The sequence below is a fragment of the Cloeon dipterum genome, chromosome 1 (assembly GCF_949628265.1).
Source record: "Cloeon dipterum chromosome 1, ieCloDipt1.1, whole genome shotgun sequence".
In the NCBI taxonomy this organism is placed as follows: Eukaryota; Metazoa; Arthropoda; class Insecta; order Ephemeroptera; family Baetidae; genus Cloeon; species Cloeon dipterum.
Window position 1 is genome coordinate 30,342,208 of NC_088786.1, and position 27,910 is coordinate 30,370,117.

Consider the following 27,910-nt stretch of genomic DNA (forward strand, 5'->3'; position numbering starts at 1 on the left):
CTTTTTTATTTGATTCCAATTTCTCACACAGCCCCACACCGCCGCGGTATCCCAGTGCATTCAACTTTTTTCCTCGGCCGGCAATCGCAATTTCATGTTGCGGCTATTCTCCGCCAGCGATCTCGCACAATTCAATTTTATGTTATTTGCGGATTGGCTTGCTGCAAGAGATGTATTCTTGATGAGATGGTCGCTCAAGACGCAACATACTTTCTAGACTGAGATTGTATTCTCTTGAAGTGCGCAAGCTTAGCTTTTCGGGGCCCAATGTTAAGATACGGAGCTTCTTAGTAGTATTCTATGTATGTGTAATAATGAAATAAATGCGTTTCCTCTCAGACTCCACTTCACCAGCCGAATTTTGAACTCATAAATCAACCAAAAGCAAGTCTTCTTAAGAGATATGACGTCAAAATTTTAATAAACACTGAAAAGATCATTAATAACACTCTTGCTACATTATGCCGCGCAGCAGACAAGTGTATAACATCAGACAGGTAAAAATAAACGATCCGCCCTCAAAAACCCGTTCCAACAGATTCATCGTCGCGGCAACAAGCACTACAAGCGAGGGGCAGCACTTTGGCGAAAAAAGAATCGGAATCGCTAATTAAACCTATCAAAGGCCGTCTTCCTGGACAAGCGAGCTAAAGTCCTTCCCTGCTCGCGATGAGTTATTGCCTCTTTCCCTTCTCGGAACCAAACTTAGGAGGCGAGAACGAGATTGTACGTTGCTTCGTACACGATAGTTATTAAAAGCAGGCAAAACATAAAAAGCACTCACGCGGGCGCAGGCTAAAACACAAACACAGGTTTTAGATGCAATTTATCTTTGGGGCCGCCGACTTTCCCACATTTATAATATTTTCACTTGCATCACTAGCCTGCATGGCTAGGGTCTCCGTCCCTTTTGCTCTCTCGCGCACTCCCGAGATATTGAAATAATAATCATAAATAATAGCGCTCGCGGCGGTGTGAGGCGAGTATGCTACGCATTCCTGCTGCAAGCGATATAATTTGAGGTTTCCTTCGCGTCTCGTCTACGCAGAAAGGTGCAGCGCTTTGCGTATTCACTCTTATTCAACTGCTGGCTAGGCGTTTTGTTTTTTTACTAGCATGTGTGCAAAATTTTTATTTAGGAAAAGATTTAAGTGAATGAAATAAAATGTGTGAATTTGATCTAATTTATTAAATCGAGTGTTCCAATAAAATGTTTGCGCTTTCTCAAAATATGTTTTATTTTGTGTCAGAGACAAATTGATATTTTTTATTCGATGGGAATAAATCAATGAGTTTGGAGACAAAAAGTAAATAAGTTAGTTAAGCATAATTCGCATAATTCTAGCTGTTTCACATGGAGGATATTTTATGAAATTATCTAAGATTGACATGCGATATCTTTAAAATGTGCGAAGCAAATAAAGAGCCAAAAAATTGTCAAAAGAGGGAAAAATTAAACTTGAAATGCTAAGCACCTGTCCACGATTTTAAATCAAATCATTATGAACCAGATATTCCTTCAAATTTTTTGCTAGTTTTTTGTTTCGCTTTTTGTTTAATTTGTGTCAACTCCTCCTTTTTAAAAATTTTTAAAGAATTCGAGCAAGAATATATTCTATAGAAGTGTTTCAAATATAATATTAGGTGCTATACCCACGCAATTTTCACATATTTTTTATGCTTTATTATTTAATGAAACATAATTAACGCATCACATTATAGCTAATGTAAGTAAAAAGGGAAAATACACAACTTATTTTTTTCAAATATTCCCTCATATCCCATCAATCTATCAATTGCGGAGTTGAAACCAATGATTATCTGGTTTTGCGCACCTATAATTAATTCTCAATCTTCGTATTTTACTAGCGCAACGTGTGATTCTGTGTAAATGTGGGAATGATACACAGCCATCAAAATTCCTGACAGGTGATCTCACTATTGGGCCAGGAGACGCTTAGTGAAAATTAAGTCGCTCGCACCTGCGTGCGACTGACAAAATTATACACACAAGCTCTCTGATTTTATTTTCTACTTTTTCCCCATCGCCTTCGCTACGGCGAGATTTTTCCCGTACAGACGAGAACTTCATGCACACCGCGAAGTGAATTATTTTCTGATGATGATGATGATCGCTACGTGAGAGTATGGCGGCGACGGCGTCAATAAAATCATCGGAAGCAGCCCGCTTTTTATTCCGCCGACGGGGTTGTCAATTTTAGATCTTCACTGGACGAAATTTTTACTTGGACAAATTAAGTCTTGTTGGTGTTTGCTCTAATAGCGGAAGGCACTGCTTCAGTTTTTAAGCTACACATTTGATTATTAAACGAGAGAGTTTTATCGAAATTGTCCAAGACAGTTTTATGTAAATTGGCAAATATTTAAATTTACTTGATCACAAAATTGTAAAAATCTTTTATAGTTAGCTCTCTTCATATACTTTTTTGGCAAGACTTGGAGCACAAGCGTTCAAGATTCCCAACCCTTCTGTTCTTTCAGGAGCAGACAATGTATTTATTTTTTGTGGGTTGACCCTGGATGCATTTTTCTCTTCACACACAAATACCTGGCCAGCCGGCCGAGATTTGATTTTTTGCTCAGCCCTGATGGATGCAGCAGAAGTAGCGAAGATTGCCTTTTTACTACCGTCATCGGCTCCTATCGGATGATGCGCCACAGAGATGAAAAGAGAAGAGAGGAGAAATAAAGAGCAGCCCTGTAGCAGCAGCGCGCCAGGGTAATATTAAAATGCATCTTGCCTCCAGACAGAAGGGCACTTCAATTAAGTGCATTCCTTTCTGCCTTACGAATTGAAATCAATTAAATATTTCTCATGCCATGCCTCTCTCTCTCTCTCTCTCTCTCTCTCTTGCTCGAGAGCGCACTCCTCTCTCATCTGTATTCGTGCCCACAGACAAAATAGCTCTCCGCTCGGACCACTTTAAATCCCTTCGGCCACACTCCTGTTGCTATGACGAGCGTAATTATTATTGTATTGACTGTTTATTTAGTGCCTCAGAATCCTCTATTAAAAATTGCAAAGGGTTTTTGGAAATCATATTTTTTAGTGGAAAAGAGGAGAATTAAATTCCCCGACTTATTGTTCATGGTGACAACGAAGAAAAGTCTTTTTTGTTTCCACTCGAATAAACTCCTTTCTTCATATATTTTATTTGGCATTCATTAAGAAACGGCACCTAATGAAAATTTCACCAAATGGGAAGGGGTCTTTACACTAAAATGCTGTTTACTCCGTGTCAGAGGCCAATACGATTAAATTTCTTTGTAACTGCAACCAATAAAAAATAATCAAATTGCAACCATCAGATTTGGAACAAATAAACCCAAACCAACCTAAAAAAGCTTCTTGTGTGGATGAAACGGATAAAACAATGAAATCAATAATGATTTATGAACCTGTTCAAACAGACTTATTGTAAACTATTTAAATCAAAATATTCTCTGACTTGTACAGCAAACTACGCAAAATTTGTTTTTAACATGAGTAAGAAAAATATCAGTTTGCACAAGATTTTATGCTCCAGCTATGTTAAACAACAAATGGACAAATAAAAATTGCAAAGAGCTACGTTAACAAAAGATTATTCTTTCCATGAGTACCATTTTCTCATTTTTTGTGCTAAAAAAGTTTTCATTTAGAACTGACAAATAACTGCGAAATGTGAAAAATTGCTATCAAGTTAATGTTTACAGTTATTGTATTATTTCTTGTCTGCAAAAATAATGAATTGTCTTTGTCGCAAGCGTTCATGTAAAAAGTGTTAAATTACTTTGTAGACTGTTGGTATATTAAATAAATGATCTATCTAAAATAATATAAATACCAGTTCTTGCTCTCTGCAACCGCATAACAACACAAAGAAAAACAAACAAACCAAAGCACGTCAGTCTCCTTAACAAAAAGCTTGCTAACAAAAATGAAGATTTACATCTATGCAACCTGGAAGAATGACGTGCTCTACAGGTTGCATGATACTTATCTGAAGCTCACGTTTAATTTTTGTTGAAAGCAACGATAGAATCAGGCTAAAATTTTAAATCTATTAATACCACCGTAGAGTTTTACAAGACACATAATTATCAACTATTTTGTTTTAATTTGAAAGTTTTATTTTTATGATATGTATGTACTACATTTTGGCACTTGACCTCAACTAAAAAGCAAAACCAGAGAGCAAACCAGCGTGATATTATGATTATGGCGCGTTTCCAACTCAAACTTTCTGCGATTAGGGCGCCCTCTCGGTTGTATAGGTTGTATCCGTTTCAATTTTTCATCTGCACTCGATTGTGATTCTGAAGGACACAAATTTATTTTATACTACTTCCTAGCGGGATTTTCATACGTTTACTCGCGGAAAATTCTGGTTTCCCTATTTTGGATTCAAATAACTGTCCAAAGCGTGAATACGATGGCCAACAAATTTGACGCGTGAGTCCCTGACTTAACTTTTCGCCAAGATAACCCTATCCCTGCCCTATCCATTCGTATTTGTTTACATTTTCCAAGCACATGCATCGTGCTTGTGTGTAGATGCATTGTGGCATCTTTATGTTAAAACTAACTATTCTTTATGAAACGTGGATAAACTTTTCATTTTCAATATTTTTGCAGTCTGAAGACCTCAGACGACTCTGGAGAAGAGGAAAATTCGCCTAGAAAATCTGACGTTCACAAGGAAGACTTGGTTTGTTGAACTTTAATTTTTTAATAATGATAACATACTAACTTTATCATTTGAGTTGCTCCTACGTATTACGTTAAATACACGTGATATTATTTCCCATGAAATTAATTTATCTTTATCATTTGTGTTTTACAGCCAGAAATTGAGGTTCCTCCTGGAGATCACAGACTTCAATATGCGTACTCCTTTTGGTTTAGCAGGAGAACCCCAGGGAAGCAAGCGATTCACAATTACGACCAAAACCTGAAGAGAGTTGGACGGTTTGCATCTGTCGAACAGTTCTGGAATTTGTACAGTCACCTGTTGAGGCCTTCAGAGTTGCAGGGACACTCTGACTATCACGTTTTTAAAGACGGCATCAAACCCATGTGGGAGGTAATATTTTCTGTGCTAGCTACAGGTTCTGGACTTGAAAATATCTTTCAATTCCAGGATGAAGCAAATCAAAAGGGAGGGAAATGGATCGTCCGTTTGAGAAAGGGCGTCGTGTCAAGATGTTGGGAAAATTTACTGCTCGCAATGCTTGGAGAGCAGTTCATGGTTGGGCAGGAGATTTGTGGAGTTGTTGTGTCTGTGAGATTTCAGGTGAGAAAATTTGTCGCTTCGCGTAAGCCTCATTACAACTTATTTTGCCCTGCAGGAGGACTTCATTTCTGTGTGGAATAGGACCGCTTCAGATCAATCAACCACTGCTAGAATTAGAGACACGCTCAAAAGAGTGCTGAATTTCCCGCCAAACACGATACTTGAATACAAAACTCATACAGAGAGCCTCAAGTAAGTGATATAACTCAATTTTTTAAGCAATAATAAACTGACAAGAGCCGATAAATGCGCACCACAGGAAAGAAACAATGATGGGCTTCAGAGGTGACTTTATATGCTCAATATGTTCAAATAAGCTTGCTGCATTTTTTTTCATAATTCTTAGTTTCTTTTTAACGCTAGATCTTCGTAACTTCACATGTATGTGCAAGTTGGTGTTTGACACCTTCCAACAGACATGTTGGAATTGCTGCTCACATTCCTTAGTTGGTCCACCTAATTAAAATTCTTGACAGGAAAAGCATTGGTTAAAATCAATATGGTTCAATAAACAAAATAATGCATTTTTTCAAACTTGTTCTTAAACAGGAGCTGTAGTAAATTAGCATAGAAGCACATTCAAGCTGGCGAAAGAGACTTAACTTATTTTCAGCTGTGCAATGACTTACATTCTATAAATCAGAAGAAACGATCACTGGTTTAAACTCCAAACTAACGCGCTTAAGAACTAAAAAATCCTCTAAAATCATAAACTCTTGCGACAATTTGTCAAAGTGCTACATAATTATTGCAGTTTGATTTTATATTAGTCAATGCTAACCATATGCATTTAATAGAACATTGTATCTATGAATATCAGTGTCTAAATACAAAATAGGAAATTTTTGTTGTTTACAGACCTAGAAATAAATCATATCAGAATTACCAAAATTCTAATAATCTAATACTGTTTTTGGCCATTGGAACACATCACTGTAAAAACAACCAAAATTTTTCTAAAAATCTCTTTTTGCAGAACCTGGAAAGGAGGCCCTCCACCAAGACCTGCATAGTTGAGTGCATCACCGCAAAGTGCCAGGGATATTTAGTTAATGAGAAGTTTCTGTTATGCAGTCTTAAGGCAAGCGCAAGTGAGAATTAGATTATTTGTTTCCGTGTGTGCGCACTAGGCTGATCCCCTTTGTTTAGGGCAGTTTAGGCGGATTTCGGGGGCTGTTAATCGAAAGTGTCTGCCAATTTGTCCCTCCAGCCTGTCGCTACAAGTGGAGGGGGGCGAGAGCAAGTTCTGCCACTTGCCTGCTCTCCCTCCACTGCTCGCTTTGATCGCAAACAGCACCACGACGGCTGGGGAATCACGGATCTAATTGTAAGACAACTGGCCGCAGAATTCATGGTCCTCCATCAACCACTCTGTCTGACCTAATTGTAACATTTATCTTGCGCTTGCCTTGGTCTTGAATGAACTAATCTAATCAACAAATTCAAAGGCCGAATAAATTGGGAAAGACTAACAGTCTTGATTGCTGTCTTGGTTACACATCTGTGTATATTCAATTTGTCATTTATAAATTATACATATTATATGAAGAGAAAGGTTTTAGCGCAACTTCTCTGCAACTGGATGTGAATGGTGATTCTTGAAATAAATATCTATTTAAAAACAGACGAATTTTCCTTGACATAATACTCAATTTTGTGAGTTAAGATTTATTAGTTACATTTGAAAAGTCGATGCCATAAATAAATAAGAAGTACACACCACAGATTAACGCAAGTAGTGGAATAAATTGAATGTACATGGTGCTCGAAACTCTTTAGAATGCTTTCCCCAAATCAATTTGATTGAATATAATTCTGTATCAAAAAAGGCACTTGATATAAGTGGATTCAAGTTCCTCAGCTCCAAGTTTAGAGAGCACAAGAATCAAATGCAGCAGCCAAATATTGAACAGTTACTGGCAGTTCCAAATATTCCATAACTGATGGCTGAGCTGTACATTTTACACTTATTTGGCATTTCAAGACTGCACCAGGACTGGGCTTCCCGAGCTGTGATTGAGTTTTCATTGGAAACGGCGCGTGATGAGTAATTGGAAATATTTCAAGCCTGGTTGCCATCATCTGGTTTACCCATGAATACAAAGGATTTTAAGTCATAGTCACCAGACAATAATTTTACAGCCCATTGGGGATGAAAATGGAAAACAGGAGCTTCCTGTCTGCCGGATAAAGTGGCAACCCAACTTTGAAGCTGATTCCGCGGATTTAATCAACCGAACCGATCAAATAATATAAATAATGTAGATATAAATTATGATGGTCGGAGAATAACCATAGTTACTAAACCGAGCACAAAAGCAAAGATCAATTTCAGGTGCACCGACAAGTGGAGGTAAATTGGCATTCTAGAATCGGCATCTCCTTCAGTAGGCATCATAAGAGCAAAAATGCAAGCGATTCCAGCTACCACAGCGACATGATTCGTGCTGGACGGCACTTGTTGCCTCACTGAAATAAATTATTAAAACTACTGTTTGCCTCAAACTACCATCCAATTTAAATACTTGATCTGGCCATCAGTGGATTTCCTTGCATAGGCATCGCTCCTGGAAGCTGTTCAAACTGTTCACTGTCTTGTCTCCCATCATCAGCGTCAGGCGTACCGGAAAATAGAGTGGCGGTCACGTCTCTTTTGCCAATCTCCTTCAAAATTGAGTAACATTAAATCCTTTGTAAACATTGTCAAGATTTGGGCTTACTTGCTTGCTGTCCATATCTTGAACTTGAATTCTAATTTTGTCCTTGACATTACAGTTTGTAATAGTTGGCTGTTTGTGTCTCACGACCAAATCTACGCAGCACTTTGCGGCCACGCTGCCACTGCTGTCCACCACCATGTACTTTTTTGGTGCAGTGCAGAGCACTGGATATTTGATAAATTAGTGTCTATTGGTCAAGTTTATTTTAAATTTAGCTTACCCTGAAATTTGATAGGAAACTCATACGGGTTGTACAGCGTGAGTACTTGCTTGTGAGTTCGCTGGTCTTCTAGGTAGAATGAGATCGTGTTTGGAAACACAAAAATGGGAATTTTGCCATCCAAGCCAACATTTGGCGGCATTTCTGTAAATAGAATAGCAATAAGTGGAAAATTTCAAATATTTAATCATGGAGATGAGCCTAAAAAGTACCTCTCTAAGAAAAGTAAGAAATGACAGCAGGTACGTTCACACATACATACACTTTCAAAAAATAAAAAATAAATTCGGTGATAAATGTTGAAAAATGAACAACAATAATAGCTGTCAGTTATCTACGTATGAATCTAGCACAGTTTGAAATCTGTTCAGCATGGTTAAATTCGTTGCATAAAAATTTAATCCTGGAATTTATCGCGAAATGAGGTCTTAGCAAAAATAATACATGATTTGAAGGGAACGCTCTACAATATTCACAAACTTACAAATCTTGTCACTGGAAGCAGGTTCAAGGCTTAATTCGTTGATAAATCAACCACATTTAATTTTATGTTTGCGCGCAAGCAATGTTATGAAGGAATTTTGAAAACAAAATAAATAATACGCAGCTGTTTTTGTCTTATCCACACACACAGCTGACAGCTGTCTGACGTCTTGGTCGTCTTCCAGTCTATTGGTGTCGCATTTGGGAGGGTGTAAAGAAAAGAGAAAGCGCTGCGACTGCTAACTTACTAACATTCACTCAAGAAAAGTATGGAAAGTAACTTTTTACTACATAAAATGGGTTCTTGTAAACTTTTCATGTGTTTCCAGCAGTAAAAATGTTTTGTAAAATTAATTTTTTAAGCTTTAAATAAAAAAAGACTTAACTTCTATTGAATTTGCCACGTTCACTTGCTGTTGGTTTTTTAAGCTTCATGATTACCGCGTTTCACATCACAGAGGCCTATTAATGAGTCCTTCAATAATATTATAAGGAAAAAATATCTCAAATTTAAGTAAGTTCAATAATAAAATTAATAGTTTAAAAATATGTACGTGAACCAGGAAATTCAAAGAATTAATCGCAGTTAACAGCCCCAAGTAATTTAATAAGCACGCCAAGTAATGAAATTACTATAACCATTTTAACTATAGACCACATTGCGTTGTAAAATTTGAGAAGCAAAATCAACAGCGGTATAATACTCACACAAATCTTGAGATGATAAAATTAAGCATTTAAACTTGTGGATTCACTCATGTGTTTAACACAAGAAAACATAGGGATAAGTAATATATAATTTATTCTGGAAATGAAACTATTCACATTGTTTGCAGTAAAATAAGTTTGTAATGATACAAGCACGAAAACTAAATTTCTAATGTATACAAATGTCTGAAGAAGTTTATCCTCATCAAATAGGAAGTTCCGCGGTCAGCGCTCTAAACAAATGTGTATTGCTGAATCAAAATGTCGGCGAAGTTGTACTTCTCATTCAATTGCAAAATATACTGTCACTTTCAAAATATACAGTATTTTTATGGTTGTACAATGTATTAAGTGGGAAAGGCGTATCAGGGTTTTGTTTTGAGTGGTTGCAAATTGGAGGCAGCAAAACAAGCAATAAATTAATGTGTGACTCTTTAAGTATTTTTGGCCTTCCAGCAACAAAACAGTAATTGAGAATTTGAAAAATGAAAATCAATCCAAAGGCTATCTTTCAAAGTAATTTAACATAGCTTGCCATTGGGCTCAATGCGACTTGTTACAACCTTTCGAGACTTCACTTGAGGGGGATGGATGAACAGTTCATGTAGAGGAGGCATTTGCCGAGACAGAATTAGCTGCGTTGTTTTGATTCTGTGTTTGTCTGAAAACTGAAAGCACTTCAAAGTGGGTCATGAGCGACGCAGGTTGGTTTTCAAAATGCAAAACTCGAGTCACTGGGGCACCCAATCTTCGTAACAACTCAGTGAATGTCTTTTCCTCCTTTCGTATCCAGGGTCTCCGCTCATCTTGTACTTGGTATGGCGTAACGTGAACATGCACCCCAATGTTGAGTCTGGTCAGCGTCTCTAATAGCGAACGCGATGTGATCCAAGTATTTTTACCTCCTGCATGACCACCATCCAGCCTAAAAATAAAATTAATAAATGTTTATTTTAATGAAGTGGATTGACAGGCTGCTCCATTCCATTTAGAGGTTGAATTATTGATTTGATCAGTTTGTCAAAAAAATGTTGCACTTGGTCGCAAACAAATTAAGTTGTTCGAACATTTTATTAAACAACTATTTCACTCACCAGAACATATCCTGGATTCTAATGACGAGTCTCATCATCGTGTCGTCATCTGGAGTTAGTGTCTTAAGATAATGGAACTCGTAGAGAATCTGATTCAGGACCACACAACCTTTGCTGAATCCAACTAATGACAAATCAGCCTTGTCCAAGTTTATTTCTTCCTGCCACCATCGAATAGCTGCGCAGAAAAGAGGTTGTTAAAGCGTGTGTCGTGGGCCGGTTTCAAGGAATTACTTTTACTTGTGCTGGGTTCTGGATTCTCTCCATTCTCTTCACATTTTTCCGGCGGGGTCTGCGGGTGTGGCGAGGGCGGAGGACTCTTTCCGGCAGCCAGCTGCTGAGGGGTGAGCATTCGCACCCTCTGCGACACTGCCTGCAAGAGGCGTTCCAGGTGCTGCAAGGCGTAGTGCGTTGGGGTGTGTTCAGGCGCGCCGCAGTTGTTGCCTGGCACGAAATTGTCGTAACAACTAAACGTCTTAAACTCCATTCTGAAAATGCGTGGCATAGGCGCCATGAGACAATCAGGCGCCACGTGCGTTCAGTTGCTTGCTGATCCAATAATTGTATTGTGATTTAAACTGACCTGCTATGTTCCATATCGGACGAGACTAGTTCCATGAAACTTGCAAGCTTGGGTGTTGTTGACCTAAATAACAATGCAATTTGGATCAACAAACAAAAATTAATAAATTCTAACGGCCTAAGTGCATGCTATTTATAATGGTAAATCGGCCACTACGGTTTAACATTCGCATCAAAAGGCTCAAAATGCCTTAAACAGACTGATTTTGAAATGTAACGTGCATTTAATTCTCAAAGGTTTCAGTTCAGAATATATCACTCACCTTGACGGTCTCACTACTATGATGTGCATATCAGGAAAATAGGTGTGCAAAAGTAATGACGTATTTTCCAAATTCCATTTGGCATAGTTTTTGTTCTCTCGGTGAGATTCCATGGTCTCGGGAAAGTCCTGTAACCGAAATATATTATAAATAAATACATTCATCAACAGCAATTTAATTCATACCTGGACATCTCCACCAAAATACACTACAGCTTTATTATGCTCAGAGCGAGCTGCGGGCGGACAGTAAACAATGTCGTTGACCCGGCCATCGTAACCAGCCACAGAACACAAGCGGACAGGAGTGGGTTGTGGTTCTTGGGGCTCTGGCACCGCCACAGGAGATTTTGGCTCGGGCTTGGCGTCAGGCTCTGCAATAGAGGCTGGCATAGGTGTGGCAGACGGGGTTGGTGCTTCTGGAGCAGGAGTTTCCTCGGCAACAGGCGGATCAGGTGCAGCAGCCCCTTCTTCAGAGGTTGGAGGGCTACCCTTGACCAGGGTCCCCATTGTGGCACGGCTAATGACTGCAATAAAATTTAAAATGTGTTCATAACACTCTCTGACGGGGTGGCACCATTTCCACGACTGACCGAATTGACCGACGCAAATACTTAAAATTCTAACACGATTCCACAAAACACATAACTTAATGTCTATCTTACTAATGAAATACAATATTCAAATGCGAGTGACACAATAAGTCAAAATCAGTGGTATCTCTTTGACTTCTTCTTCCCGTAGCAGGATTGAATTCTGAGGCCTTCTAGCCACTTGCGCATGTCCCGCTTGAGGTCCTGCATTTTTACTTTCACCTCCTCTCTCATCAGGTTGTAGCACATGGCGATCAGACCCATTCCAAGTAAGAGATACATAAAATTGATGACAAGTTTCGTCTGGTTTCCAGATCGCGACTCAAGGATGTTAGCGCCTGGAACAAAGTCTCCGATGCCAATTTTGCAGAGCGAGGTCACACAAAAATATGCAGAGTCCAGGTAATCCCAGCCCTCCCACTCGGCGAACATGATTGTTCCACCTGAAGTGTAAAAATCAGATTACACGATTTTAGAGAGACTAAACACGAGAATACCTAAAACGTAGCCAGAGATAACCCACAAACAAGCTGTCGTGGGTACAATCACTCTCGGGTGGGCCACGGTGTCCCCGTTTTCCAACTCTATCACCTTGATGCTGGGTTTTTTGGTGGTGCATTCGTACATAGTTCGGTAGATCCATCGAAAACAATTAGCAAACACTTTGCCCATGTTCATGAAGTACAAAATGTAGACCGGGATGCCAAATACAGCGTAGAGAATCGTCGCCACCTTGCCCCAAGTGGTTTTGGGCACCATGTTGCCATAACCGATCATTGTGAAGATGCTCAGGCAGAACATCAAGGCGGCTGGAAGGGTCCACGCGTCCTCCGGTTCTCTGCCATCATAGCCTTTTTTCACGGAATCAACAATCCCTTCCTGACAATGAGAATCAAACATCAGGTCTGATTTCCAATTAACAAAAAACTAAATGAACGGAGCAAAATTGAAACCTTAGAAAAATTCCATGCTAACCTGAAACTCGTGCAAAATCATATCAGTCGATTTTTTCCAGGTAGTAATGTTGAACACGTTCTCTGAGCTGGTGACATCCCACAATTTGTTTGCAGTCAAATTCGTGAGGCGCTTGACTGCCGCCAACTGCACCCAGGCACCTTTCAGGTTGTGGTCAGGCGACGTCTGAGCCTTGTGCCACTCGACCTCCCACTTGGGGTCCTTTGCGGTTTCGATGTGCTGGAAGGCGAAGGCGCCGACAATGGCGTAGCACACGACCAGGCCCCCGACCCCAACCTGCGTGAACATGAACTCGACCAGCTTGCGGCAGCATGCTTTCACCTTCTCCCTGGGGTCGACCTCGGAACTGCTGCCCCCTGAAGAGCGACTCCGCACCGATGACCTGGTCACGGGCACTGAGGCTCCGCTTTGAGTCATATCGGACTGATCCTCCAAAAGGACTCCTTCTGCCGCACTGAGAAGCGACCGACAAATCGCCGGCTATTTTCGGACGATGCAGGCCAGGCTAAAAATACTCACGCCTTTTAACCTCGCGCGCCGCATCTCCACGCGTGTTTTTGCTTCCGTCTACTTGGACCGTTGTCAAGACGCTCGTCATTTATTTATACAGACACGGCTGGCCTCGTGAGAGTGATAAGACTAGACACGTCCACCGTGGGTCCTAATTCAAACAGTGTGTGTACCTGTCAAAGAGTCGAGCTGCTAGAAGAGGCGACGCCCACTTTGACTTTTCCTCGACGCGCCGTCCTTGTTTTGTGAAATCATTAACCTGATCTGTTTGTGACATAATTTTTAACGAAAAATACCACTTCCTAACCTAGGCTATGGAAAATAAATACTCTAATTGTATCATTAATTGAAATATCAGTCGGTAAACTTCGGTCAGTCGGGAAGGATAAGAAATCCAATTAAATGCAGAGTTGGTACCCTAGATTAAATATTATTACAATAATTAATGGATATTAAATTTACCTTTAGCGAGAAACGCTTCCTTTAGCCAAAGGCGTTGTTGAAATTAAGAGCGCTTCTCTGCAAATTCACCGGGAACTGTTTCCTGTTGTTATGAACAACGCCATTTTTGAAACGCTCGCTTTGCAGAGGGCGCTTTCGTGCGCAGCTCGTGCGTTATTCCATGCCGGCTTCGGGTCAGACCTGGTTGCGCAGTGACTCATTTTGGACTCTGCGCAAGTTGATACGCCTCTTTTCTGAAATGCACTAAACTCTCTGAACTTACCGAAATCGGCCCATTGTAGCAGACCCGTGGCTTGAAGATGGTATGGTTTTGTGTTTATATTTTCCAATATCCGCCAATATTTCGATCATCAAATCTTATCTTTTAATTGTGACTGTGGAAATATATTCAAGAACAAACTCTCAAATCAACCCATACGGTTTTTTCTGGCTTTTGTCATGCTTGGCGGATATTTTGTGTTTTTAAAATTTTCGCTGCCCACATGACTGCTTGTCGGCATTATTTGTTTCCGTGGTAGAAACCTAGTTTTTAACTTAAACTAATTGCCTTGCCTATTTGCAGACGAAAGGAACTTCAAGTTTTGGTAAGCGGCGCAATAAGACCCACACCTTGTGCAGAAGGTGTGGAAGGTCGGCGTACCACATCCAAAAGAAGACTTGTGCTCAGTGTGGATACCCGAGCAAACGCCTCAGACACTGTAAGAAAATGATTATAACATACATATGGAAAAGCTACAGTTCTCGCCGACTTTACCGTTTACACGCATCAAATCTGCTGTCCATATACCAATAACATTGAAAGGCGAAAACTGTAACTTTTCCATAACTGTTATTTTTCTTTATAATTGACTTATATACATTCACTACGTTGTCTTTTATGTTATGAAGTCACTTCTGTTTCGTTTTCCATGAGAAAAACTAAGAGAAAATTGGAGTGTCTAAAGATATGTTATAAGCTCACCATAGTCAGCATTTAATTAAAATGACTGTCGAAGGCAATCTATATTTGGTTAGTTGCCTTTAATTTCTAACCAATACCATCAGTTTAGCCCACGTAACAGTCTCGATAAAACTATCAAAGGATACATACTTTGTTGAATTTTTGCTTGAAGCTTTGCATTATTAAATTCACAGTCTTATATTAATATCATACATATTATGTAGATGATATTAATGCAGAGACCTATTTCAGTTCTAAATCGTTCTGATAACTGATCAGAAATTTAGTCTGAATTTTCCTCTAAATAATGTTGTGTTTTAGGGAGAGCTTTCATGTTTTCTTAACATCATGAAGTTTAAGGCTAATAATGTTAAAATAAGACCTCAATGTAAAGTATTTTTTGTTATGACATTGTAATCAAGATTCGCAATTTTCCCGTCTTGAAATTTGAAAAATAATCTATGGGAATATCATTAAATCTTGCATACCAATCTAAAAATTAGCTTAACCTTGATTGTGTAGAGGTGTTGATACTGCTAAATTCTCAACCAGTTATTTTAAATTAAATGAGATAGTTCTTCTAAGAATAGTAAGGGTGGATAACAGGATCAAAACAATTTAGATAAAAATGATTCGGACCACGCTTACAAGTAAAGTATGCACACATTTAATAAATAAAGGGAAAAATTTAAGCGAGAAAGCACCCTCCTATCTCATCATTTATACAGTTTGTTCAATGTTCAATTTACACACTAAACATGTTTAAACAGGAATATAATCTGCATACAATCAATTAATTTATTGGGTGCAAATGGAAGCTGCTCACAAGAGTATTCTGTATTCTTATGAGCTAAGTAATTAGTGATTTTTAAATTCATTCATGAACATAGTTTTTTTTTTTGTTATTCAATATTGTGAGCTTTTTCCAATCTATCAAGGATACCATAGATTTAGTTAAAAAAACTGGGCCTAAAATTCTGTTAGTACTACCCTCTCTTGAGAATTCAATTAGATATTGATCTCTGCTATCCTTGCTTTGATTAAGAAAAATTTAATGTCTCTTTAAAGCCTAACATTATTCTATATAATCTATGACATCCATTTAATCCTATGGTTTCATTATTCAAATAGTCCAGACATGCTGTCTTCTTTTACACCTTAAAGTTTATAACATGATTATATCTGAGATAATTTTTTTTAACTCCAATGGTGTAAAAATAATTTTTATATATGTTTATTTTTCAAATTCTTTGTTACAGTCAACTGGAGCGTGAAAGCCCAACGCAGGAAAACTACTGGCACTGGTCGCATGCGTTTCCTTAAGATTGTTCGCAGGCGTTTCAGGTAATTTTTATTCCATTGAATTTTCCTTGCAGTGATTCCCTATTTACAATTCATAAATTGTAAACTGTTGATCAATAATTCTTAAAAATTGCTATTCCATCAGGTCTTTGATTAATATTTTGTGCTGATCAATGACTTTTAAACCACCCTTAAACTACAATATCTTTTTATTTGTTGCAGGAATGGATTCCGTGAGGGAGGCAAACCTGCCCCTCGCAAGGCTGTTGCTTCAACGTAATCGGCCATTACATTCTTAAGTTCACAAAATTTGTAAAAATGTGTATGATATCTTTTATGAATATAAAGGCTCTTACACAGAACATTGTTGTATTGCTCACAATCCTCTTGCCCGACCATAGCATGTATAGGAGATCACGTGATCAAAATATTTTCTTTCCCATCCATTCCCCTCACCTAACCTTGGACCAGTCCAACTACCTCTCTCCCCTCGGTCGAAATGGGTATGGCCCACTAAAAATGCAAAAGAGAATTCATTCTTAATGTCAATTAAGACATAACCGCATGAGATCTCATATCAGATTTAAAAAGCAAAATTTTTCATGAAATTTCGTGTCTGAATCTAAGCGATTGGTGCAGAATTCGTGGAGAAATCTATTTTCGAATATTTTTAATCATTTGCCGCCATTACGCGAGAGATATTTGGTTTTGAGAGGGAAGGACAAACGGCCATTAAATATATTTTCTAAAAAAACGCTTCAAATATGTACTCTGCCTAGCTTTTTAAGAAAGCCAGGCTAATATCAAAAATTCCTCAAATTTTCCAGACAGTTTTTGTGCTTTGACATGCAGAGATTGCAATTTTACGGCACAATTTATTGATATTTTTTCGCTTGAAATCTGAAATTCTCCGCCATGTGCCTGGAGAGCGCCATCCTCGGTCGAGCCGGTCATGTGCAAAGCGCCAATGAATTGGCCTCCCTCTTGGCACGTGACCTCGATAGACCAATCGCGTTTCTCTTCCCATTCGTTTTTGATCTGCTCATGTCGCATTGTACTTGAGCAGCAACACCGAATGTCAACTGATAGGAATTAGGATTTTATACCGAGAATTCTGGATAAATTAATAAGAAAGTCCATCTTTTTCTCGGCCAAACCTGAAAGGTAACTATTTTTGCATTTTATAATAATATTTCGCGCTGAGTTTATGTTAAATTTACTACGAAATTCTATAAATCTTCCGGCACACTCTTGATCGTTGGTTTTTCCTAATCATATATTCTCTTGTATCAATTAAACGGCTCAAGTATTCACCCCGAACGCTAATTTTGTCAGCTATTCTATTTTTTGTTCATTTTATAGCGAGTTGGTCACATTTATGCTGACCGAAATAACATAAATATTGAAAATTCGGCTTAATATCACTGTCGGTCTCGCGGTAAATTTAATGTTCGGGCGGGAAAATGGCTGAAGCTGTTGCCATGGTAACGCCTTTTTACTATCAATCAAAATAGCAACAAAAACGTAAATATTGAGATATATAATGTGCGATGATGAACTAAACGCAATGCAAAATGAAATGAATTAAATAAAGTTTTCGTTTTGAATCGTTAAACTGTAGCTAGAAGACATGAATTGTTCTCTTGCTAGGGGATTTAAATGCCTCTGGGTACAGGTGAAAAACAAACCGTGACATCAATGGATTGCATCATTGCAGTTGATCTATTGTTATTTATTTGACATTTTAACATTCCATAACGTCCTTTGTCACATATCTTTAAATTATTATCATGCATGCATTGTAAAATATGGGAATATCTGACACGTAAATTTTTTTTCACTTTTATTAAATTTAAAAACGAGATGTGTATTAGAGAAATTCAATGTGTGGGCAGAAAAGGTTTGTGGTGCAAATTCAATTTTTCAATCTCTCTGTTTATGCTTAAATATTTTTTTCTATTTCAGGCTCGTGCACAATGGACAGTTTATTCTTCACGTCTCTGCAAGATGACCATCTGTCATTGCAGCAAATGATGGATGATGATTTAAAGAGAGATATGGACATAGATGACTGCATAAATTTTGACATGACGCTGCCACTGGATGATTCACTTGATTGTAAGTTGGGGTGTCTGGATGATACCTCCACAGGTACCTAGAGATGAAGGCCTGTTAATAATCATGTGCATGACATTTGCTTTCATTTCAGTCGCCAACCTAATCAACCGAGATAATGATTTCAACTATGATATGTGGATCAACTCTGAGGGTGCTAGCAATTCCCAGTTCCCACCTGTGACTGACAATGAGGCCGCGATTCGGATGGTGAATCCACACACCATCAGCTCCATGTCACCCTCAAACATTGTGCCCAAAGTTGAACCCATCGAGGATGTTTTAAACTCTGAGCCGATTGTGTTGAAAACTGAGTCAGAGATGGATACGTCACCTCCTCAGCAAATTACTTTCAGCACAACCACAAAACAGTTGCCAGCGAGAGCTAACATCCCGTAAGCTATATTTTGAGATGAAACTGTGGGAAATTACCATCATTGTGTTATTTTCAGATCAAAGGGCATTAGCCTTGTGTGCAGCAACACAAATACTCCATTCACCTTTGTGAAGACTAACACATTCAATACCATAACTAGCGAGGGACTGGTAAGTAGTTTGCCGAACTGACTATTGACTTGAATCTGATCTGGTATTGCTCTTCTAGGCTGCTATAAGATGCCCTCCAAGGCCCAACAAGTCCATGCAACCAAACCCTGAGGAGAAAATCTACCCCAAGCCAGCTTATTCCTACTCATGCCTCATTGCACTAGCGCTCAAAAATTCAGCCAATGGAAGTTTGCCGGTCTCTGAAATATACAATTTCATGTGGTAAATAGCTCTGCTTGATAATGCGTCACAAGAAACTTAAATTTTCTATTTTCATAGTGAACATTTCCCCTACTTCAAAACTGCTCCTAACGGCTGGAAAAACTCTGTACGCCACAATCTGAGTCTGAACAAGTGTTTTGAAAAGATTGAGAAGCCGTCTGGAAACGGCAGCCAAAGAAAAGGGTGTTTGTGGGCCATGAATCCATCCAAGATGTCCAAAATGGACGAGGAAGTGCAGAAGTGGTCTAGAAAAGACCCTCAAGCCATCAGAAGAGCCATGGTCATCCCTGGTAAATAAATCGTGGTCAAAATATATCTGTTTCGCTACATCTGATTTCTATTTTGCAGAAAATCTTGAGCAGCTAGAACGTGGGGAGATGAAGCGAGATATTCCTAGCGGTGATGACACAGAGGAGGATGATGATGAGGAATCGCCCAGATCTGTCTCGGCTTTACACGAGCAACCTTTCACCCCTCCAGCAGTTGAAGATGGGGATGAAATTGACCCCCTCGATACTAGCATGAAGCATGAGAATGACTTTGTGGACATCAGCTATCTAGATGACTTAGATGACAACGACATCCCTGAATTTGACTTGGATGTAAGCTTGTTTTAAAATTAATAAATACCAACAGAATCTCAATCAAACTATTGCAGGTGAATGAAGGTTTATACAAAGAGATGGAGGAGGAAGAGAAACATTCTGCTGCGATCACCGAGACTTCTTTCGTCCCTAATCAAACAGCACTGACGGCAACCAAAATCCAGGGAAATTACATTTATAAAGCAACCCAAATAAGCAGGCCAATCGCCACTGCTCCGATTAGTAGTTACGTGTGCAAACCAAACGCCAACGGCACAGCTGTTCGCATTAGGAAAGTGCAACCAGCCATCCTGCTCTCGAGCGTGAAACGCCATTAGCCTTCCTAATAAGCAAACATGGTTGTCTACATTTAGGTATAATGGACGTCACATTGCTCCACTTTTGTATAAATCTACTATTGTATTTTTACAATAGATTTTAATTGTACCTAAAGCAAAACACTTTATTTATTTTTTTTTAACAAATTGTACTGCGAATAGCCTTGCTAGGCTAAGTGGATATTTGATAAGTGCGGAATTAATCTTGTTTAATTGGCTTTGCAAGCAAGAAATGTTGTGACAGATGGATTATATGAAGCAAATGGGGTGCCTTTCAAACACGCACTTAGCCTGGCCGCAGCTCGCAGAAAGTTCGCTATTGTTCACAATGAGTTATTGTGATTAGAGTTAGAAAATTAATATGAAAAGATATGTGGTTGTTTTTATAGACATTTTATCACTTTCATTTTTGGATTCGTTAGGATTTCAGTACAAATGAAGTCAGGGCATGATATGCTAACACCACCGCATTGATGTAAATAATTTCTGAACTATGAACTACTATTGTTGGTTGCTTTTTGGTGGAATGGTTGTTGTGCAGTTATGATGGGCATATCTTGACTTCTGAATACTGCCCGATTGGCAACAGATGTGGCAGTAGCTAGTCGTGATCATTTCTCAATATTTAATCGTTCAACTCAGTCATGCTGTCATGAGGGATTCAACTTTGAAGGGCCCGCTTGGATTTTCTTATAAGGCTGCTAAAATGCACAATTATTTTTTCGAATTGGCAAACCCACAGATTTGCAGACGGAAAAGGCTTTGAGGAATGCGCTGAGACTGGATTTTTATATGACGTTGATTCTACCCCTTGCAAGTCCAAGCCCTCTTCCATGCATTTATTTGATACTTACTCACAATGTACATTGAGTCTCCCTTTTTATTATGTCTGGTAGCAATAATCCATATAAATTGAACCTTGAAGCAGTCACGTTTGTTGCAGTTGTCATGATGGTATGCGCAACAAAGTGCTTGCTAAATATTTTGTAGATTGTGCTCTTGTGTAAATATCATGCGAGACACTAAAGTAGTTCTAAGAATAATTTTAGATACTCAGTCGTTTACAGAGGACGTCCTTAATTAACCAATTCGTTCTTTCGTTCATGAGAATTTGCAGGAGTAATGAGCAAACTGTGCAATTCTTTGTTGACCAGGGTTATATCTTCATAAATTGTGTAAAAATTCTTTATACCCGTCATAAATTGTGTAAAAATTCTTTATACCCGTGTAGAGTTTCGTTTTTGTGACTATTAACGTTGCAAAATAAAGACTCATTGGGAGCAACCTTATTGAATTTAATATTAGTTCCACGCGCTTTTGTAAAAAATCATAGAATAGTATTAGAAACTGTAAATTTCTAAATAAATATTTTTAAAATGTCAAAAAGTGGTTAAGTTTTTTAACAACTAAAAAAACTTTAAGAAATGTATGTACCATAATTTTAAGAAAGTTACAAACAGCAATCACATGACAATGTCATAACTTCAAAAGATTCAGTTGTGGGTGATATTCGCAGTCGTGAATTATACCTATATCTAATGCTCGCTAAGTCCTAGCAATGAGACTACGCCTTGCTATGTTCAGATTTCAGATCAGAGGGACGACGGAACATTAAAATTATTCCGTTCCCCGCCAATCTGGATTTAAATGTTGACCTTGAAATTGATTGTCGAATCACAAGTTACACTTAACAGGCTGCGGCGAATTACGTACTCTGATTGGTTGCTGTTACAAATCCCTCCTCACACCCCTCGTTTACCAATCTCTGAACTACTGGCCGCTACTCTCCTTACATTGGCAGAAGCCAGAAGCATGCTTACGTTGTAAACAAAAGCAAGAAGCAAGAAACGCAGAGAATCCGAGAAAAGACAGCGGTTGCTGTTTGGGCACTGGACAGTTCATTACACGGGCGCAAAGTATGTATTTATGTAATTAGTCTGCCTGCAGTTCCTGCTCGATTGCTTTCCCTATGGGTTTTATTACAGGGGACTCACGCTTTCCGATCACTCACACTTCTTGCTCCGATGGGAAGAATCAATGTTATGCCCTATCCTAGGGAGAAGTGTGAGTTGGGCGAAAATGGTGAGTCTACCATACATATGTATACCCACCCTGCATATTTTTTGTATGATTTCAAAGATAATAATTTGACTTTCGCTATAAAATGTTTGTGTGATAATATCAATAAAATTTAATCATTTTTTATAGTTTCAACATTATATTATATGTATGGAAAAGTTACAGTTCTCGCCGAGTTACAGTTTTCGCCTTTCAATGTTATTATTAGTATAGGGACGACAGATTTGATGCGTGTAAACGGTAAAGTCGGCGAGAACTGTAGCTTATCCATAGGCACAATATATGATATCATATTAATACACACATAAACTCAATTTAAAGCCATGGAGGATAATATGGAGGAAGACCATGGTGGTCCATCATCTGCATTCTACGAAGTAAACCTCGAAGACCTCAGCATGGCTCAGTTGGAAGAAATTTTAAATAAGAACAGACAGCTACAAATCGAAATCAGACTAATTTTGAACAGTTTGGTTTCGAAGATGAATGATTGTATGAGCACCAAGGTAATGAAAGGAAAATTAATTCAATTCTGCTCTCTTATATGGTTGCTTAAGTGAGAATTTTATTGTTCAGATTGTTATTAACCATTCTTAAATTTTGTAGGAATACCTGCAAAGTCAGATTATTGAATCTGAATTGGCTGTGTCAACTCGAATTGATAAGGATCCATCAGCTAAATTCTCCTTGACACTTATTTCTTCTTCGTGGAAACCTTCATACCCATATTTCCTAGACACAAGTGATTTTCCGCCCCCTTTAAATCAAGTGGACCACATCATGAACAAAAACAATTTTCTAAGAATATCCTCACTACGCACTTGCTTTCGATGTATGTAGCTACTTTGAAAGCTATTTCTATATGTTCAACTTAAATTAACACTTCCTCCTTGCAGGGAATCAACGTCAAATGAAGATGCTTGATAGAGCTGTTACAGAAGATGCACTTTACAGTTTACAAACAGGCCTTCTACAAAAGAAAAAGGTGTTGGTCCAGGCATTGGATGACAAGATTTCCCTGCAGAAGATGCTGTATAACATGGACATTATCAACGAAGACATAGAAAATCAACTTAGAGAGAAATTTGAATCAGGGCGGACAATCGAGCAGCTGGAAAAAGCAATTAAAGAGACAGACGAGGAAATCAAAAGAGTTGCTGGAGAGCCTCTGCAGAAGATGTTACATGACCCAGACCATGAATTCAACTGGGCTAAAATTAGAGATATAGAGGTAATTTTTTACTGTAGCAATGCTTGTTATGCTTCATATTATACACAAATGTCCAGTTTCCTGAGTCTCGGTCAGAAAGTGAGATAAGATCCATGTGGAAGCTGTGTTTGCAGAAAAACCGTTCACGAAAACCGTGGACCTCTAAAGAGACTGAAAAGATCTTGGTATACCCTTTTTTACCAAAAGTGTTCTTCATTCAAAATATTGAATAATTTAAAGGAGCTGGCAGCCAAGCACAATCACCAAAACTGGACACAAATCGCCAATGAGTTGGGCAGAAAGAGGTCAGCATATCAAGTGTTCATCCATTTCCAAGCAGAGGCGAATCGTGCGAGGAACAAGTGGACCGAATCCGAGGACAACTGTGTTATCCAGGCAGTGAAGAAACTACGCATGGGCAACTACATCCCCTTCAGTTTGGTCGCCAATCACGTGCCAGGCCGGAGCAGCTCTCAGATTGCTCAAAGGTGGCGCAGCTTCCTTGACCCCTCAATTTACAGGGGAACTTTCACCGCCAATGAGGACATCCTGCTCTACATCTGCCGAGTTCTGAAGAAAATGAGTTTTGCAGAGATCAGTGAGAATTATTTCATGCGCACTACGGAACAACTACGGAAACGGTTTCACACACTTAGATCGTCTGAAGCATTTGTAGAAATGTAAGTTGATCTGCAAGTTGGATATCATTATATTTTAAAAAGACTTGATATTTTTTCCAATTTACAACTTGAAAGTATTTAAGGAGTTAAATATTCTCAATTTTTATAGGCTTAACAAGAGAGGATTTTTCATTGACCCAAACAGGGGCTTTCATTCAACTCACAAAGTTCAAATGGTATTTTCCCAGCAGAACGGGATTTCACTCTATCAAAGCTCAGCTTCTATGGTGAGTACAGTTTCAAATAGTTGGGTTGCCAAATTATATGGTTATTTCTGTAGGAAACATCGGAAAAACGTGCGAGAAAGTGCTATGCCAAAAGGCGAATTGAAGAAAAGAACAAGAAATATGTAAGTACTTGTATCTCTTGTATATTTTGAGCAAACGTGCTATTTTATGGTTATTTTAGTACCTGAGTGCAGAAAATTTGGGGGATGGTAGAAAACTGCTGAAGGTAGAAGAGAGATGCATAGGAGGCCGGCCAAACAAGGTTATGAGCAAAGAGGAAATTGACATTGCCATGTACTTCTTCTCAAAGTACAGATCTGGCAGGATTGGCAGATACTCAGGTAATTCCAGTTATTTTTCACTTGTCCAATCTGCAAATGCGCATTCCTTCCTCTTGTTCAAGACAGCTTATATCTTTATAAATTTTAATTTGGTTGCAGCGATAGTTAATAAAAATGTAGAACCAGTTGCGAGAGCAGTCAAGCATTACTGTGAGAAACTGGACGCCAGGGTAGATTTTGCAGCATCAAGCGGAATATTTGCTGAAAACCGTCAGATGTCTTTGGTACTAGAAAAACTGCAAGATCTTTCAATCAGCAACCAACCCATTTACTCCATCATTCCTCCGCAATTTTCCACATTGGTTGGCTACATGTGCATCTTTTTGGAGGTGGCAAAGCTACATAAACACACACTTGCCTCTCAAGAGAGTTTGTCAAGCTTCCATAAGAAGTGTGAAAAGGCTGCCATATTCATGAATTCAAGAGGCCCCTCCAGCGCTGCCACAGCAAAGGGGACTTGCCAAAACCTTCACTTGGTACCGTCAGGTTGTGCCAGGCCCACTGTGTCGATACATTTGCACAAGGACGCTTGTAGTGGACGGCACTGCGTCAGCAATGGTCATCATGGCGCAATGACAAGAAATTCAGACGTCGTCAATGTTTGTGGAAACATTCAAGAGTTGTACTTCATTGAGAAGGGCAATGATTATCCGACGTTCAAGCTGAACCTCACCAGATTTGCTCCGGAAAAGCCGCTGTCTGGATTCACAATTGATTGTAGGCAAGAACTGCCTGTTGCTACAATTGGCTGTGACGATGCAGAGCACATCTCTCCAGAGGAAGCTTTGGACTTATGGAAGTTGCGCTTTGTCGCCCTCTTCTCTGTACCAGCCATCATCGAGATGTTCAGGTTAGTTTTGTTTATTAATGAAGAACAAAATTTGACACCAATTATAACACTAAAATTCATGTGTCTGCAGTCCTATCATACCATTTTATATTATGCATTATTGGGGCTGTGAATTTAGACACGAGACCTCTGATTAACTTTGTTATCAATTAAGCACAAATCGTGCAATTTTTAAACTTATAAACTACACTTAAAATTTTCCTAAGGGTCCAAAACCGCTTGAAAGCGTGTAAATCACCTTTAAATCTTCTCTATTACCTAATTATAGTTATTAGCTGTCTACATTTTAGTGAAATTGAATTTTTCTATAAAACTCAATTTTTTCCTGATTTTAAAAACAAAATACAATAAATATTTGATGATGGTGACTTGTTTCGGAGGAATAAAACTGAATTGAAAAATACCTTTTAGACCAAGACAGGATAATTTTAAGACAAAAAATTTCCCTCGAAAACATATAAAAATATCCTTATTTGAAAATAAGATCGCTAGGCAGCCCCTGAAAATTTTATCTTCCTTTTTTGAAAGGAAATCGCTAGAAAAATGGTCTACAAGTTCAAATGGCTTTCAAACCGTCTATTTGGAGCCAGAAAAGAAGTCTAAAACGTATATACTACATCCTTTCATTAAATAGATTTTTACGTGCTGTTGATTTGAGAACAATGTTACTAATTAACGTTGGAAAACAACGTTACCCTTATTATGTTATCGATGCGAGCTATAGCCAAAGACTATCAGAAAATATGTTATGGACTTAACCGTCTTTAGTCTCACTCTCCACTGATTCCTGTTTTGTCTTATAACGATCCTTTAAATTACGATTGCTACTGTCACATCAATCAATTTACCTCTTATGCCCTCTGAATCATTTAATTCTTGCAACATTAATAGAATTTAATAAAGTATATATTTTTAACGAACGTGTTTTAAAATTAAATTACGCTTTCTATTTTCAGCACCCCTGAAGTTTATGATTTCAAAGATGAACAACCGGTGACAAAGAAATCAGCGACCAGGAAGTGCTATTACAGGTAAAATATTGAAAAATAATTTAAATTAGTGTTCTATTGGATTGGCTGGTTACAGGAGAAAGAGAAAATACTGGAAGCATATAAACAGACCGGAGGAAGAAAAGGCTGAGAAAAAGGAGCTAGAGAGGCCTGACAAAGAGGCAAAGAAGCTTGAAGAAGAGGCAAAGAAGCCTGAAGAAGAAGCCAAGAAGACGCCAAGAAAGAGAAGAAGTGCCTCTGAAATGGCAGCGCACTATGCTCAAATGAAAAAAGACAAACCAACTCGGTCCCGGAGAAATCAACCCAATGCAGGTCAGGTAACTAGCAGTGTTGATGTTGTTGAAATGTCCAATCAATAAGGTGTGATGGCTTCTGATTAGCAAGCATTTTCATCTTTAATTCACAATACAAAAAATCATTACAATAAAGAAAAATTGGGCTCTGATCAACACTCAAATCACTGTTAGTGAAGTCTTTTGATTCTCACAAGGAATAAGCAGCATCACTATCATTGTGTCCTGCTCAGTCGGTCTTCTTGACCTGCTCTGTAGTACTACTGTTGGCCAAAACAGTATTCTGGCGCATCATTTGCCTCATTTGTGCAGCCTTAACACGAGCTAGCAACTCTGAAGACTGCCACAGCCAATTGGCCACCATGATCATACAATTGAATAGCATTGGGATCGAGAATACAATTGATATGAACATTCCTTTACTGTCAAAGTACTGTTGCTTGGAGAATGACCTGTAAAATGAATTAAGCTGTAAGAAATATGATGAGACTGAACAATATACATATTATATAATTGATTAACTTTTGTGACAATCAATATAATTATTGATTAACTTAGTAAATATTTCTTTAATTTTAATCAAAACTCACCTCCATCGCTGTGCAGCATACATGTTTATATTTTCGGAAAAGTAAACAGAGAACACTGGAACGAAGAACAAAAATTATACATTATCACACTTAAGACTATAAATTTAAAAGGGACTTACACATCACAATGAACAGAAGTGCTTGAATGTTTGCTCTATTTCTGGTTAGCAAAACTGTCACTGTCATAATCAAATGAACAGCAACTAACACCATGAGCCATGGATCTGTCCAGTCAATCTAAGGAAATTGATTTTATTTTAATAATTGAATTTGCGTCAATATAAAAGCCAAAGTTATGTGGCTCAAAAGTGCTTTCCATAACGAAAAATAATTAGACAATATTTTATGTTCCTCAATATTATACTTACTGCCGATATAAAGCTGAAAAATCCATCAACTTGATCTGGTGGACTTGACATGATCACGCAGTCCTGTTGTTACTGTTCACCAAATGAAAAACAATTTATTTAATTTCCTATGTGCCTTCGTTGCACGCAAAATCAAATTATCTGTTCGCGTTTCAGTTCCACTGTCACATAGACAAATAACAAATAACAATGTGTATAGTATAGCATTAGTGTTGTCATCCCGGCTTGCCCGCCCCTCCAATAAGAAATAGTTCATCAGAGCGCCGTCAGCTGTCGGCACTCGCTGCTCCGCTTGAAAACAAAAACAAT

At 38.5% G+C, this 27,910-nt stretch overlaps 7 protein-coding genes across 13 annotated transcripts; 4 read left to right on the forward strand and 3 right to left on the reverse strand.

The window, feature by feature from the left end:
* Positions 1–4,287: 4,287 nt before the first annotated feature.
* On the forward strand, positions 4,288–6,919 carry eIF4EHP (eukaryotic translation initiation factor 4E homologous protein). Of its 2 annotated transcripts, XR_010574128.1 has the most exons (7): positions 4,288–4,456; positions 4,640–4,712; positions 4,848–5,087; positions 5,145–5,297; positions 5,353–5,489; positions 6,274–6,388; positions 6,447–6,919. XR_010574128.1 is itself a non-coding variant. In XM_065476473.1 (6 exons), exons 1-6 carry the CDS (start codon positions 4,437–4,439, stop codon positions 6,308–6,310), a joined length of 660 nt encoding a protein of 219 aa, XP_065332545.1. In that variant the 5' UTR covers positions 4,288–4,436; the 3' UTR covers positions 6,311–6,919. The 2 variants fall into 2 exon arrangements, 1 of the variants encoding a protein (XP_065332545.1); XM_065476473.1 differs by having other exon boundaries at positions 6,274–6,919.
* Positions 6,920–6,927: 8 nt separating this feature from the next.
* LOC135934594 (motile sperm domain-containing protein 1-like) lies at positions 6,928–8,883 on the reverse strand. Its single transcript, XM_065476474.1, has 5 exons — positions 8,722–8,883; positions 8,238–8,381; positions 8,018–8,181; positions 7,823–7,961; positions 6,928–7,766 (listed from the first exon to the last, which is right to left on the reverse strand). Exons 2-5 carry the CDS (start codon positions 8,377–8,379, stop codon positions 7,570–7,572), a joined length of 642 nt encoding a protein of 213 aa, XP_065332546.1. The 5' UTR covers positions 8,380–8,381; positions 8,722–8,883; the 3' UTR covers positions 6,928–7,569.
* A 622-nt stretch (positions 8,884–9,505) lies between these two features.
* LOC135934591 (mitochondrial protein C2orf69 homolog) lies at positions 9,506–14,062 on the reverse strand. 4 transcript variants are annotated; one of them, XM_065476468.1, is made up of 7 exons: positions 13,907–14,048; positions 11,553–11,893; positions 11,368–11,495; positions 11,106–11,168; positions 10,757–11,010; positions 10,523–10,700; positions 9,506–10,353 (listed from the first exon to the last, which is right to left on the reverse strand). In XM_065476468.1, exons 2-7 carry the CDS (start codon positions 11,874–11,876, stop codon positions 10,029–10,031), a joined length of 1,272 nt encoding a protein of 423 aa, XP_065332540.1. In that variant the 5' UTR covers positions 11,877–11,893; positions 13,907–14,048; the 3' UTR covers positions 9,506–10,028. The 4 variants fall into 4 exon arrangements, with proteins under 4 accessions (XP_065332540.1, XP_065332543.1, XP_065332541.1 ...); XM_065476471.1 differs by lacking the exon at positions 11,106–11,168 and having other exon boundaries at positions 13,907–14,049; XM_065476469.1 differs by lacking the exon at positions 13,907–14,048 and having other exon boundaries at positions 11,553–12,081.
* Positions 14,063–14,078: 16 nt separating this feature from the next.
* RpL37a (ribosomal protein L37a) lies at positions 14,079–16,510 on the forward strand. Its single transcript, XM_065476475.1, has 4 exons — positions 14,079–14,208; positions 14,469–14,604; positions 16,106–16,190; positions 16,371–16,510. The coding sequence occupies exons 1-4, from the start codon at positions 14,206–14,208 to the stop codon at positions 16,426–16,428; spliced, it is 282 nt and encodes a 93-aa protein (XP_065332547.1). The 5' UTR covers positions 14,079–14,205; the 3' UTR covers positions 16,429–16,510.
* Positions 16,511–17,152: 642 nt separating this feature from the next.
* On the forward strand, positions 17,153–21,339 carry jumu (jumeau). Of its 2 annotated transcripts, none has more exons than XM_065476466.1 (8): positions 17,153–17,312; positions 18,114–18,299; positions 18,358–18,658; positions 18,716–18,809; positions 18,868–19,031; positions 19,089–19,321; positions 19,380–19,633; positions 19,690–21,339. In XM_065476466.1, exons 2-8 carry the CDS (start codon positions 18,125–18,127, stop codon positions 19,951–19,953), a joined length of 1,485 nt encoding a protein of 494 aa, XP_065332538.1. In that variant the 5' UTR covers positions 17,153–17,312; positions 18,114–18,124; the 3' UTR covers positions 19,954–21,339. The 2 variants fall into 2 exon arrangements, with proteins under 2 accessions (XP_065332538.1, XP_065332539.1); XM_065476467.1 differs by having other exon boundaries at positions 18,114–18,266.
* A 417-nt stretch (positions 21,340–21,756) lies between these two features.
* LOC135947851 (uncharacterized) lies at positions 21,757–27,140 on the forward strand. 2 transcript variants are annotated; one of them, XM_065496816.1, is made up of 12 exons: positions 21,757–21,869; positions 22,354–22,538; positions 22,639–22,864; positions 22,929–23,263; positions 23,320–23,427; positions 23,483–23,922; positions 24,032–24,149; positions 24,203–24,271; positions 24,331–24,490; positions 24,590–25,340; positions 26,297–26,371; positions 26,427–27,140. In XM_065496816.1, the coding sequence occupies exons 2-12, from the start codon at positions 22,356–22,358 to the stop codon at positions 26,707–26,709; spliced, it is 2,748 nt and encodes a 915-aa protein (XP_065352888.1). In that variant the 5' UTR covers positions 21,757–21,869; positions 22,354–22,355; the 3' UTR covers positions 26,710–27,140. The 2 variants fall into 2 exon arrangements, with proteins under 2 accessions (XP_065352888.1, XP_065352887.1); XM_065496815.1 differs by having other exon boundaries at positions 21,797–22,035.
* Tmem18 (transmembrane protein 18) lies at positions 26,721–27,791 on the reverse strand. Its single transcript, XM_065496817.1, has 4 exons — positions 27,602–27,791; positions 27,353–27,470; positions 27,234–27,288; positions 26,721–27,095 (listed from the first exon to the last, which is right to left on the reverse strand). Exons 1-4 carry the CDS (start codon positions 27,650–27,652, stop codon positions 26,873–26,875), a joined length of 447 nt encoding a protein of 148 aa, XP_065352889.1. The 5' UTR covers positions 27,653–27,791; the 3' UTR covers positions 26,721–26,872.
* Positions 27,792–27,910: the final 119 nt, after the last annotated feature.

Excerpts from the sequence above, each read along its gene's own strand:
- LOC135934591 (XM_065476468.1), bottom strand. The coding sequence starts at position 11,876 with ATGGGGACCCTGGTCAAGGGTAGCCCTCCAACCTCTGAAGAAGGGGCT. Across the intron at positions 11,496-11,552 it reads ATTTTGGTGGAGATGTCCAG|GACTTTCCCGAGACCATGGA; the intron begins GTATGAATTAAA and ends TTTCGGTTACAG. Across the intron at positions 11,169-11,367 it reads ATAGTAGTGAGACCGTCAAG|GTCAACAACACCCAAGCTTG; the intron begins GTGAGTGATATA and ends ATTGTTATTTAG.
- LOC135934594 (XM_065476474.1), bottom strand. The coding sequence starts at position 8,379 with ATGCCGCCAAATGTTGGCTTGGATGGCAAAATTCCCATTTTTGTGTTT. Across the intron at positions 8,182-8,237 it reads GTTTCCTATCAAATTTCAGG|TGCTCTGCACTGCACCAAAA; the intron begins GTAAGCTAAATT and ends TCAAATATCCAG. Across the intron at positions 7,767-7,822 it reads TCCACTGATGGCCAGATCAA|TGAGGCAACAAGTGCCGTCC; the intron begins GTATTTAAATTG and ends AATTTATTTCAG.
- RpL37a (XM_065476475.1), top strand. Across the intron at positions 14,605-16,105 it reads GAGCAAACGCCTCAGACACT|TCAACTGGAGCGTGAAAGCC; the intron begins GTAAGAAAATGA and ends TCTTTGTTACAG. Across the intron at positions 16,191-16,370 it reads ATTGTTCGCAGGCGTTTCAG|GAATGGATTCCGTGAGGGAG; the intron begins GTAATTTTTATT and ends TATTTGTTGCAG.
- eIF4EHP (XM_065476473.1), top strand. The coding sequence starts at position 4,437 with ATGGCCAACAAATTTGACGC. Across the intron at positions 4,457-4,639 it reads ATGGCCAACAAATTTGACGC|TCTGAAGACCTCAGACGACT; the intron begins GTGAGTCCCTGA and ends ATATTTTTGCAG. Across the intron at positions 4,713-4,847 it reads ACGTTCACAAGGAAGACTTG|CCAGAAATTGAGGTTCCTCC; the intron begins GTTTGTTGAACT and ends TGTGTTTTACAG.
- jumu (XM_065476466.1), top strand. The coding sequence starts at position 18,125 with ATGGACAGTTTATTCTTCACGTCTCTGCAAGATGACCATCTGTCATTG. Across the intron at positions 18,810-18,867 it reads CCATAACTAGCGAGGGACTG|GCTGCTATAAGATGCCCTCC; the intron begins GTAAGTAGTTTG and ends TTGCTCTTCTAG. Across the intron at positions 19,322-19,379 it reads AAGAGCCATGGTCATCCCTG|AAAATCTTGAGCAGCTAGAA; the intron begins GTAAATAAATCG and ends TCTATTTTGCAG.
- LOC135947851 (XM_065496815.1), top strand. The coding sequence starts at position 21,978 with ATGGGAAGAATCAATGTTATGCCCTATCCTAGGGAGAAGTGTGAGTTG. Across the intron at positions 23,923-24,031 it reads TCTGAAGCATTTGTAGAAAT|GCTTAACAAGAGAGGATTTT; the intron begins GTAAGTTGATCT and ends CAATTTTTATAG. Across the intron at positions 25,341-26,296 it reads GCCATCATCGAGATGTTCAG|CACCCCTGAAGTTTATGATT; the intron begins GTTAGTTTTGTT and ends TTCTATTTTCAG.
- Tmem18 (XM_065496817.1), bottom strand. The coding sequence starts at position 27,652 with ATGTCAAGTCCACCAGATCAAGTTGATGGATTTTTCAGCTTTATATCG. Across the intron at positions 27,471-27,601 it reads TTTTCAGCTTTATATCGGCA|ATTGACTGGACAGATCCATG; the intron begins GTAAGTATAATA and ends CAATTTCCTTAG. Across the intron at positions 27,096-27,233 it reads TATGCTGCACAGCGATGGAG|GTCATTCTCCAAGCAACAGT; the intron begins GTGAGTTTTGAT and ends TTCATTTTACAG.